This window comes from Amblyomma americanum, chromosome 1 (assembly GCF_052857255.1).
Source record: "Amblyomma americanum isolate KBUSLIRL-KWMA chromosome 1, ASM5285725v1, whole genome shotgun sequence".
Lineage (NCBI taxonomy): Eukaryota > Metazoa > Arthropoda > Arachnida > Ixodida > Ixodidae > Amblyomma > Amblyomma americanum.
Window position 1 is genome coordinate 262,318,767 of NC_135497.1, and position 12,470 is coordinate 262,331,236.

Below are 12,470 nucleotides of genomic sequence, written 5' to 3' on the forward strand. Positions count from 1 at the left end.
ACTCAGCATTGCCAATACCACTGTTGTGGAGGCAAACCGAGAAGAAATGCTGTGAAGGTTTTCATATCAGCCTAACATCGCACTTTTACTTGAGTTAAATTTATTGGTGAAGTGAAAAACGCACTATTAGTATAATTTAATCCACGCACTGAAGATAGCATCGTGACACAGCTAGCAGTACCGAGGCAGATTCCTTGTTTTCGGCCTAACACCAGCTAAGCCCCGTAAGAAACCTCGTCTTCCCGGCATTATCGGGGTGGATGAAGTGCCCTTTAGGAAACTCGTTTAGACGGTGACGCCAGCTTTCCCTCTGGGTAACACTGTGGAACTCTCTCTTTGATGCTCTGGCATGCTGACGCAAATCGCCGGATCGCTCCCTTTGGCGCACCAGTGCCGCGGCAAAGGCAAATATCATTAAAGTATACCGTTCCCATGTCGCAGATTCTAACGTGTTGCTTATATCCTTGACACGTCAAGAAAAAAATTGTACAACGAAAAATTTATCTCGCCAATTATAGTAAAAGTGATGGTTTTTACTGTTCACTGTGCACATCTACTCCTTTCAAGCGTCTCGTTGCAGGCGTTAAGAACTTTGTACTTTGATTTAGTCTATGTCTGAGAATTACGCCGCATCGCCCGAAGGTGTTATAGCAGGGGGGTTACAGATTGGCAAAAAACACGTCTTCCTTAACAGAGCATATTTGCATCTCCGAAAGCTGGTTCCATGTTCGCACAATTTTCACAAAAAAATTGAATTCAGGAACATGTTCGTCCTGGCACGGTACTCTCGAGTTTTGCAAGAATGGTCGTGTCGTTTACCAAGTCCAGCTTTCTCGGGCAAAAATTTTGAAAATTGGAAAAATGTAAGTCACTGCTATGGAAATATTGAAGGTAATGGTTCTTTATTCTAATATGCAGCAAAACCTTTCTTTTGAAGTGTTTTCAGCGGCCGAATCGAATAGTTATGACTTATATGGCATACAAATGGGGAATGCTTTTGACGAAAGCAAAAACGTGAATAGGAAAAAAATACAATACTGCCGTTGGGTGGTCTGCGATATATAGATTGTTGTAGTGAAATCTTACATTATATAAAAAAATTGCAGTCATCAACGGTTTCCCCCTCAAAAATGCTTTTTTTCAGAATCGCTGGGTATGGAAACGTAAAAGAGCTGCTTAAAATAACTTTCTCAATTAATCTGGGCTTTTCCGTGAAATATGAAGCAAAACTTCAATGTAAACTCCTTTCTAGGAGAAGCTAGATTTTCCCACTGCAAATAATTTCTCATTGCTGTTCAACTATATGATCGCCTGTACATGCCCAAGGTGAACCTTGCTACCTTGTTCTGAATTTTCGCCAGTTTGTCAATTAATAATCGCTGCGCATGACCCCGCACAGTCGTACATATTTGCAGCGATTAGAACAAACCCTGGTAAAACAAATCTCTCAGACGCTTAGCAAAAAAAAAAAAGGCCTATTCCGCGCCGCCAGTTTCCGCTTCTGTTAAAAAATGCCAAAGCTACAGCGAGTGTCTGAAGGAATACAAAGGGCTACTATTTCACCAGCGCTGCGACTAGGAACAAGAACAGAGAAGGAAGACAGCGCTGGTGAAATTGTGAATATGTACCAACTAGCTCAAACCACCATTTTGCTAAAGGGCTATTACGAAGCTCCATAAAGACATTTTTTTTTTACCATGACCACGAAAATAGTATCCGCGTTAACCCAAGGAAGTTCTGAAACTTGGTCACTCGTGGCAAAAACCGTTTACACAATATATCCGTGGTTACACAAGATGGCTCGCATGTTACAAAAGATGAGCGGTATTATCTTATGAATTCGTATTTCACGTCAGTATTTACCCAAGAACCCACGCAGAATATTTCTGTATTACCCAATGCAAACTTTTCACAAATGGTTCGGTTCAATATCACATCCAAATGCATTAGCAAACTTATCGAAAAGCTTAAATTTTCGAGTTCGCCTGGACCAGGTAACACAAATGCCAAGATACTGAAGGGAAGCAAGTCAATTTCTAGCCGCATATTGCAAATCATTTTCGACCAGTCTTTACGTAACTGTTAAATACCGAAACACTGGAGAGTAAGCAATGTTATCCCAGTGTTTAAACGAGGCAATGGTTCCGATACCTGCAATTATCATCCCATCTCGGTAATGTCCACTCCGTGGAAGCTTCGGGAATATATATTCTGTCGCATCTTTTTTTTTTTTTAAGATAAACAGTACGGTTTCAGGTCAGGCTTCTCCTGTGAATTCTAACTTTACGAATTTCCAACTGACCTTCACCTTAGTCTTGATTCTTGTTTTCATACTGACGTCATCTTTCTTGATATTTCTAAGGCTTTCCATCGTGTTCCCCACCAGCGATAATTAACTAAACTTTCGTGCTTTCGAACTGATCCCTTAATTTTTCTTTTAAGCTGCTCGCGATACACTGTTATAGGCCAGTAAGATTCGGGAATAACGAAATTCATCTCAGGCGTTCCCCACGGCTCGTTTCTGGGACCACTGCTCTTCTTAGTATTTATTAACGACCTTCCTGACGGCATACCATCGAGGATCCGTCTCTTTGTGAACAACTGAGTTCTTTATCGTCGCATTTCCAATAACTCTGACCAGTCTTTGCTCCAGCGCGATTTCAGTCTCATTGAATCATGGTGACTCACCGCGGTGGCTGAGTGGTTAGCGTGCCAGGCTACTGATCCGGAGTTTCCGGGTTCGAACCCGACCGCGGCGGCTGCGTTTTTATGGAGGCAAAACGCTAAGGTGCCCATGTGCTGTGCGATGTCAGTGCACGTTAAAGATCCAGAGGTGGTCGAAATTATTCACTACGGCTCCCCTTTCTTCCTTTCTTCTTTCACTCTCTCGTTTATCCCTTCCATTACGGTGCGGTTCCGGTGCAAACGATATATGAGACAGATACTGCGCCATTTCCTTCCCCCAAAACCGATTATTAATATTGAATCATGATGTTTAAAACGGCTCATGCAACTTAATGTTTCAAAGTGTGAGTTTCTGCATGTTTTTTGAAAGCAGCAAAACATCAACTACCCGTATTCAATAAATTGAACAGCCCCTCTGAAACCATTTACTATCGTTACCTCGGCGTCACTATCAAGAACAAACTAACCTCGCTAGGTCATATGCAAAGACTTAGTGCAGACTCTTTCAAATCACTCGATTTCATCAGAAGATCCCTCTCACTTCCCCTCTTTTACTTCTAAAACTCGCCTATTAAACTTTCATCCGAACTAAACTCGAATACGCATCGGGAAATTGGAGCCTCCATCACGCATATCTCATTAATACTTTGGAATCCATTAAGAATCGTGCGGCCCGTTTCATCTCATCCCAGTACGACACTTGCCTCAGCATAACGGGTATTAAAGCCTTCCTTGACATTCAGCACTGGAAATCCGACGAAAAATTGCACAACTTTGTTTCATAACCTATACTATCATCAAGTTTCCTCTTCGACCAAACTCTCTCTTACAGCCGCCACTACGAACTTTTCGCCGCCATTTTAATTCAATGAGTGTTCAGCGTCTGCATGGTCGCACTGATGTTTACAACAGGTCATTTTTTCCCTGCACAATTGCAGCATGGAATGAAATACCAGAATCAATAGCGCCGAGCGCGACGCACTTATATTTAGAACTAAACTAGCTGCCCATTTCAACAAACAATGAGAACGATTTCCTTGTTAAGTATTTTTTTTCTCTCGAGTTTATATGATTGTGGTCCTTGTTTCGTTTTAATAATACAGCACTTATACTGCTCAGTGTCAGCTTTAGAGTTTTTCAACTTTGCTTTGTTAGAGTTTATGGTCTAATTGTATTGTTATTGTATTATTGTATTGTAGTGCCTGTTTTCGTTTTTCTGCCACTGACCATTGATATATATATATATATATATATATATATATATATATATATATATATATATATATATATATATATATATATATATATATATATATATATATAATCGATTGCCCCCCCCTTATGTAATTCCCCACTTGGGGACTTTAAGTAATAATAAATGATGATGATAATAATGATGATGATGGTTATGATATAACCACTGAGCGGGCGGGCTGCCGCGTTATGCTTCATTCGGTCGCAAGGGAGGAGGGTGCAGGCGTCTGGAAGCTGCTACTGCTACTGCTATTGCTGTGAGAAAGAATGAAAAGGAAAGTGCACGGGCCTGCCCTCGGGCTCAAGCTGAGCCACAACCGCTGCCACGTGCTGAAAGTAGGAGAGTCGAAAGATAGGAGAGGAAAGTTGAGGTAAGACGGGCGCGCACTAATTTGTCCCGGGCCTATCTCAGAGGCAGTGCAATTCCGGGCCAAGACTTGCCGGAGTGCATTTCCAAAAATAAATTTAATATCTTGGGTCCAAATGGGACCCGTAGCAGAGATGACGCCTCAGCATTTGGTTTCATCCAGTTGGTCTCGCAATGGACGCACACTTGGGGACGTCGTCGCCCTCTCGCTGCCCGGCCGACGACGGGTGGCGGAAACGAGGACTTCTGCTGCTAGGATCATATTGCTTCCACAGACATCGATACTTTGCCCATTCGACGTATGGACGTCCAAGATCAGCGCTTCCGTCTAGACGAACTCTGTAGTTTCGATTGGCACAAGAAGTTAACGAATGACTGCCCTAGTGTGTTTACGTATATGGTTGGGCCAAATGAAATAGCCTCATTCGAAGATGGGTCACGTAGTGCTTAAAAGGTAACATAAAAATTTGAAGAAAAAAACGAGGAGGAACAGACCACCGAAAAAAGAGCAAAGGACGACTAACGAACAGCAATTGATGTCTTTACTTAAAAATCATCCGTCCCAGCAAGCCAGGTAACGCGTTAGCGGAGGACAACAAAGCGGTTGTAGTCCATCCGTCGTCCTGCGCCCTTTCATTTGTGTTTCCGTCTGCTTCTATCGGTTATCTCGAACGTCTTGTACCCTTTCTTTTCCGCATCTTCCAGCACACTTTCTCTCAAGAGCAACGCATTGCCCACTATCGTACAGTCCTGTTCCTTGGATCACCTGCGGGATGTTTCCACGTTTCTTTTTTACTTTTCCTTTATGCGGGTACTACAGCATGCCGATGTTGTTTGGAGCGATGATCATTTCCGCACGTTCTGCGATGCCAGAGTCAATGAACCTGTTGTATGAATCGCAGCTCGGTCTGACGGGACGTCACTCCATCGGTACGACAAGCGCGAAGACGGTCGTTCACAAGATTTTTGGCTTGTCGAGTGTCAGTCGGGGTTGATTCGCTGGAAAGTGATGCCACTAAAGAAGTTTTGCGAAGTCTCCTTGCCAACATTTGTGAGAATCGTTGAGGTATGAAAACCCTGGTGGACATCTTTTCATGTCCAAGATGGAAGAAAACTTGCCGTTCAATATCAGGGCTCGCTGAGGGCTCCATACAGACTGAAGACATAAAATACTTTCTCTCCTATCGGCAGAATTGGACCCGCCACAGACAGTCGTAACCATGGGTGTGGACATCAGACAAGTGCCTCAGTTCGCCTTGCAGTGCCCTACTGACCACCTTGAAACACTTTCCTTGGCCCATATATACCTGCGCTCATCTTAATCGCTTGAACGCTTAGCGGCTTCTGTTTTGCCATAAACCAAAGCGCAACCCTGCTCGGTCTTCTTGCAGGAGAACAGTGTAGAAGACGTTCGCTATAGTGTATCTTCAAAAACGAAAAGAAACGAAGCACGCGAGCAAGCAATGTGAAGCCACTAATCCCTTATATAGCATGTGTCACCTGTCCCTGCGGCTTTAGCTTAAAGCTTACTGAAAGCCAGACCGTCATCGCCGCTCGGAGAAGCTGCTGGGATCGTGACCTCATCGTTCAATGCATTAAACAGCTACTTGGCGGTCGTTTCAGCGCCTGAAGTCGACAAGAAAGGGATGGTTAGCAGGTTTCCGACGCACGCCGCGGGTGCGCGGCACTGTGCTCAGTCTCCTCTATATTTTCGTTCTCTTCTCGCTTCTCCGTGTGCAGGCCGCCTGCGAACCTACTGTCCTCCTTACTTTGCATTTTCGGTCGTTCTCCCTCTGACCCGTCCGTGAAGCGAAGGCGTAAAGGAAGCATAAAACGTACCATCTTTTCTGCAACTGCCCCATTCTTGTCTCCATTTTATTCCTTGAAGGCAACTAATGACGGGTGTGCTTTACCAAACAGAAAGCCAAGATGACCCAGGCCAAACAAGGAAAATTGTTACCACAGGTAGTGATGATGCCAACCATTCTTCCAAAACTGTGCTTGCGCATCGCGCGTCAGAACTAAGCAAGGGATGTGAAATAACAGCGGAGCGATATAAATATAAATATTTATATCGCTCCGCTGTTATTTCACATCCCTTGCTTAGTTCTGACGCCTCCTCCGCGTTTTCACACGTCCTTCAATTGCGCCTGTCACAGCAACCTTGGAGTGGGCATATTTTTCAGAGCAAAGAGGCAAAAATACATTCTCCCGTCAATATTTATTCTGTTTCTAGGATCGAAACAAATTCATTCCTCGACGCACTAGGACTGATTAAAGGTTTATTCTTAGCACTGCAATCCAGAAAGTGGCAACAATCCCGGCGTTGTGGACGGCGGCCTTCATTTCCGCTGCCCCAGCTCAGGTGCTTCAGTAACGACGGCAGATGCCGGGGCTAGCAAAAATCATTTCATTCCTTTTTACTATAATTTTATAAAAAACACTACCACCACCTTGATGGAGGCGAAATGCTAAGGCGGCGCCCGTGTGCTGTGCGATGTCAGTGCACTTGAAAGATCCCCAGGTGGTCGAAATTTTTCCGGAGCCCTCCACTAGGGCACCTCTTTCTTCCTTTCTTCTTTCACTCCCTCCTTTATTCTTTACCTTGCGCCGCGGTACAGTTGTCTGCCGATATGTAAGAGAGATACTGCGCCATTTCCTTTGCCCAAAAACTAGTTGTGACAAACCAATGTTACTGATCCGGAGTTCCCGGGTTCGAACGCGACCGCAGCGGCTGCGTTTTTATAGAGGAAAAACGCTAAGGCGCCCGTGTGCTGTTCAATGTCAGTGCACGTTAAAGATCCCCACGTGGTCGAAAATATGTCGTATTCCTCCACTATGGCACCTAACTCTTCCTTTCTTCTTTCAATCCCTCCTTTATCCCTTTCCTTAACCCGCCGCGGTGGCTCAGTGGTTACGGCGCTCGACTACTGATCCGGAGTTCCCGGGTTCGAACCCGACCGCGGCGGCTGCGTTTTTATGGAGGAAAAACGCTAAGGCGCCCGTGTGCTGTGCGATGTCAGTGCACGTTAAAGATCCCCAGGTGGTCGAAATTATTCCGGAGCCCTCCACTACGGCACCTCCTTCTTCCTTTTTTCTTTCACTCCCTCCCTTATCCCTTCCCTTACGGCGCGGTTCAGGTGTCCAACGATATATGAGACAGATACTGCGCCATTTCCTTTCCCCAAAAAACAATTATTATTATTATTATTATTATTATTATTATTATTATTATTATTATTATTATTATTATTATTATTATTATTATTATTATTATTATTATTATTATTATTATTATTATTATTATTATTATTATTATTATCCCTTTCCTTACGGCGCGGTTCAGGTTTCCAACGATATATGAGACAGATACTGCGCCATTTCCTTTCCCCCCAAAAAACCAATTCTTCTTCTTATTATTATTAACCAATGTTCAATTTTATTCGAAAGCAAAGGAAAGGCGCATAAGTGGCATACGTGGAATGCGGCACTGAAGCTATAGACCATCCGCATTCTCTTTGTTCATTGGCGTTAGGGTTGAAAACGTTCTAGACTTGGATGATTTTGAGGAAAGGAAGACGCATAACTGACTCTTTGGGTCAGTGGACGCCTTATTCGTTCTTTGGGGTACGTGGTGGTGAGGAGAGAGATGTGGGCTGCATGCATTAGCGCTGAGAACGCTGTGGTAGACACGCGGCACTGCAGCTATAGGTAGCAGCTTTTATTGGATGATCAACTCTCGCGATGAACTATTGATTTAACCGCCACTTGGCAAGATGGGCGCGTTGCCTATCCAGTGTGCGGGAGGCACACAACGTTACAGACGACAAGCGGCGTCTACTTGCCCGATACACCACCGCTATCGCGGTCTAACCAGGTTCAGCAGTAGTTGAACCGCATCTAATTTTGTTTTGTTTTTACCTTGAAATAACATTTATTAAGGAGATAATTTAAAAGTGATACGCAGTATCAATAACTCGATGCCATCTCTGACTTTTGGATTCATTACACTCGCAATAAAAGTGAATTTAGAAAGATATTATTTAACTTAACTCGACACTCAATGCACGTTCGCAAGGAAAGCATGAAGTCTACACAGCTGGCACGAGCGTACTCATTTACCCAACCTTGCTCTTGCATGATCGCTTCTCGGTCTTTCATCATTCTCGGCCATCATTAGTAGTATTCTGGGCCTTTTGGCTAATACCCCTGTCAAGCGGGCAAGTTAAGTGCACTTACGGGGAGTGCACTTCGGGACCTTGAGTGACACTTTAGGCAACGCGGTTCTTAACGGGAAAACAGACTGCACTCGCAGTAAAAAAAAAATGGCGACGGAATAAGAGCACGTTTTTTAAAGATGTAAATTAACAAGAGAAAGCTGCTAAAAAGCGATTGTTTTAAGTAGAATTATAAATAAAAACAAACTTCATCTATTTGTCTCAACAAAATACGAAGATGTCTTTATTATAAGTGTGTTGCAAGTCAATGCTGGCCAAGACGAATGCCTAGCCAATCCAAAACAACATGGCGGCGTTCGGCGAGGCGGCAGTTGATGCTGCTAGAACAGAATATGAGCGAGTTCTAGGCTATTATCTGTGCGCGAGAGCCCGGCGTCAACGGCAAGAACAACAACTAGACGATGACTTTGAAGAAGCAGAAACAACTTTCAGGTACTTGGAGGATCAGCTCATGGCGAACAATTTCGTCATCCTGATCGTCCTGGCAGAGTATTATCCTTCCACCCATCGGGAACGGAGGCGCTATGTGAGGAGTGACACATGGTTTGAGGACACTTTACCCAACCTAAGCGAATTTCATTTCAGACAAGCGCTACGTCTGTCTCCCTCCACCTTTCGGTACATAGTGGAATCGTGCCGCCCGGTCCTTGAGCGGCAAACCACCAACATGATGACGCCGATCTCTGTGCAAAAACGTGTCGCAGTGGGGCTATACCGCTTGTGCTCTAGCGCCGAGGACAGAACGATTGCCCACCTCTTTGGAATAGGTCGCTCCACTGTGAATGTTCTACATCAAGAATTCTGTGTCGCCGTGGTGGACCTGCTTGAAGGGGAATGGTTACAAATGATACATCCCAACAAAATGAGTGCCCACATGCGTGAATTCTACGCCTTCACAGGCTTTCCGCAAGCCATCGGCGCCTTGGATGGCTGCCACTTTCCTGTCTCGCCGCCAAAAGAGCATGCCACGGACTATTACAACTACAAAGGCTGGTAGGTCCCTTCGCCTCTGGCAGACTAAATTTTGCAATTAGCGCGACATCATTATGACGTAGAAATGAATGGCAGTTTTCTTCGCAGTTAAGGGTTCATGCGGGATTCTATACGGGATGATATGTACATATCGGGCATTGTATACGTAAAGATGAAAAAGTTGCCTACTACCTAGCAGCATGCTTGCTTAATAGTATCAACGTGTTTATGATGGAATATTAAGAGCCATGGCAGATGACGTGTGCGTATCTCAATACTGCACATGCATCTGCACCGTTTCTGACAGATATACGATTTGCATAATTTGTAACACTATGTGCCTCCTGTTGTATATGTGCATTTATATGTGCCAGTTTAAAATGTTCCCTGTTGAATGCTTTCAGTATAAATATTGCTCGCAGGAGTCATCCTAATAATATTCTGTTTTACTTTATGCAGCAAATTACAGTCAACACACTTGTCTGCAGTGCTGAAGCAGTGAGCTTCAGTTCAGAGAAATTTAACTTCTAGCTTGGCAACAGTACAATCACTACAGTGCAAGTCACATGGCAGTTTGTATGCCTGTGCACCTTCAATGCTGATCGCCTGCTTAAAAATTGCAATTCCTGTAGGCAACAGGGAGTCATTTCAGTGCTCTAGACAACTGTGGTGAAGACTACTTCCATGCGTATCTTCATAGCAATTGCTGATGAACCCACGTTTACTTTCCCACACAGGTACAGCATCATACTCCTGGCAGTAGTGGATCACAAATACCATTTTCGGTATATAAACGTTGGAAGCCCCGGAAGGTGTCATGATGCCAGTGTTTATGGCCGATCGAAGCTGCATACGCTAATCGAGAATGGGACCTTCAGCTCTCCCATGGCAATGATAGAAGGTACCAGTGTTCCACCGATTCTTTTGTGTGATCAGGCATTTCCCTTGTCACCGAACCTGCAAAAGCCATTTCCAAATGCTCAGCCTGGAAGCAGTGAAGCAGTGTTCAACTACAATCTTTCAAAGACTAGGAGGATTGTCGAGAATGGTTTCGGGAGGCTAAAGGCACGCTTTCGCTTTGTGATGAAGAGGATGGAGTGCCGGTTGAACAAGGCCAAACTGGCTATTCGAGCTGCTTGTGTACATCACAATATCTGTGAGGCAATGAAAGACAGTGTAGAGCCCCAGTGGGAAAGTGAGGCACGTGCATTGGACTTGTATGCACAGCCATCACGCAACACAGGAGAGTGCAGTGGGGGAGGGCAAGAGGTAAGGCACGCCCTAGCAAATTATTTTTGGAAAGAGGCCCAGCACGCGCCATGACTGAGTGCAACAGGAACCAAGCTGAAGCGAAGCAGGCATTTTTGATTGTGTCACTATGTTTTTTTAAAGACAACTGCTACATCTTGCTCTTCGACTAATGTGGCAGTTATGGTGTGACATGACTTGAAAAATAAAGCCCAACCCAAGGCATAGACAGAGGAAAGTAAAAAAGGATACGAGGATGTCAACGAGAGCAGAGCTCTGTCTTTACCTGGAAAACGAACTGTAGCGCAACAGAATGGCAACACGCAGTGAGAGCGCTCGTGCAGCGTGTCTGCATTCTATTGTCTTGTTCTCCGCTGGGCTAGTTTGCTTTTCAGACCATCAACCAACAAGCTTCAAAAGGCATGTTGCCATTATCTGGCTAAAAAATATTTAAAATGTACATTTGAGTTGTCACGCCAATAAAAAAAGGACTGCAAGGGCACACACCATGCTTGGCATCAATTATTTATTTATGCATTTTTTGAATTATTTCGAGAAGCTTGTCTTCCCGAGCTTCGCTCCGCTTCAGGATCTCGAGCCGCTCCCTTTGTATTGCCACAGTCTCGGTTCTGTGGCGCTCTAGTGAGCAGCGCAGTTGACGCTGCTCGTCCAACAAGTCTGAAAGCAGTCTTGTGGGAGGAGCCAGCCTTTTTTTCTTTGCAGCTGTTGCTGTAGGGGCCGCAGGTTCCTCTTCAGTGCCAGAATCCAGTGGTGAGGCTTCCACCTCGTGACACTCTGAGCTTCGCTCAGAAAGTGAGTCAGTAGGTGTGTCTGAGGGCTGGCCCACCGTGCACCATGCCATTTAACAGCTGAAGAAAAAATAAAAACATTGTTGTGTGCAAAAAAAAGTGCAAGCATAAACAAACATCTGCGAACAAAATATGTGCTCATGGAGTGATAGCCTCTGCTATTCTGCTGACAATAAATGTAGCATTTGTCATTTTACTCGGTGTTCCTATTTCATCCATATTTATAATGTTTTCAAACATGCATAAGAGCATGAACCAACTTGCCAAACCCTGAATTTTGAGCCAACAAAATATATGTTGCACTGAATGTCAATGCGAAAGCCAGTGCATCGTGCTATACCAACTCGACTGGCTGACACCTGCACCAGTTACTACCGAACGATGTTACGGTGAATACCTCCTCTGGAGAGGTGCCATCAATGGCACTACATCCACTTTCTTCCATGAGGGTGGAATCATTGGCTGGCAGCGATCCAAGGAACCGGTGGAGGTCCCAGTAAAACTTCCATTGCATTCCGCCAGACCCGGTCTTTGTGCCTGTCCTGGTCAGTAGCCTGAAATAGAATTTTTCAAAATGACGCCATAGTTTGCTGCAATGTTTGCAGCAATGCACAACCGCAATACATTCTTTGTAGTTAGGGGAAATAAAGCAGACCGAAAATGTTAATTCTGTGGCGTAACTGCTGCGACAACAAGCAATTTTTGAGTCGCCGCTTTGGCTTTCGGCTGCTGAGCCACAATCGAATCCCGTCAGCTACTCCTGCTTTTATATGGCACTCTGCAAAAACGTGCGAGCGCTGTACAACGCCATTGCACGTTAGGGAACCCCAGGTGGTCAAAATTAATCCGGGACTGTTCACAATGCCTTCTTTAGTGGCCAAGTGCAGCTTTGGGACA

The 12,470-nt window shown here is 44.6% G+C and overlaps 1 protein-coding gene across 1 annotated transcript; it reads left to right on the top strand.

Annotated features, from left to right (window-relative positions):
• Positions 1–8,732: 8,732 nt before the first annotated feature.
• On the top strand, positions 8,733–11,163 carry LOC144096777 (uncharacterized). The gene is made up of 2 exons (XM_077629664.1): positions 8,733–9,537; positions 10,254–11,163. The coding sequence occupies exons 1-2, from the start codon at positions 8,831–8,833 to the stop codon at positions 10,837–10,839; spliced, it is 1,293 nt and encodes a 430-aa protein (XP_077485790.1). The 5' UTR covers positions 8,733–8,830; the 3' UTR covers positions 10,840–11,163.
• Positions 11,164–12,470: the final 1,307 nt, after the last annotated feature.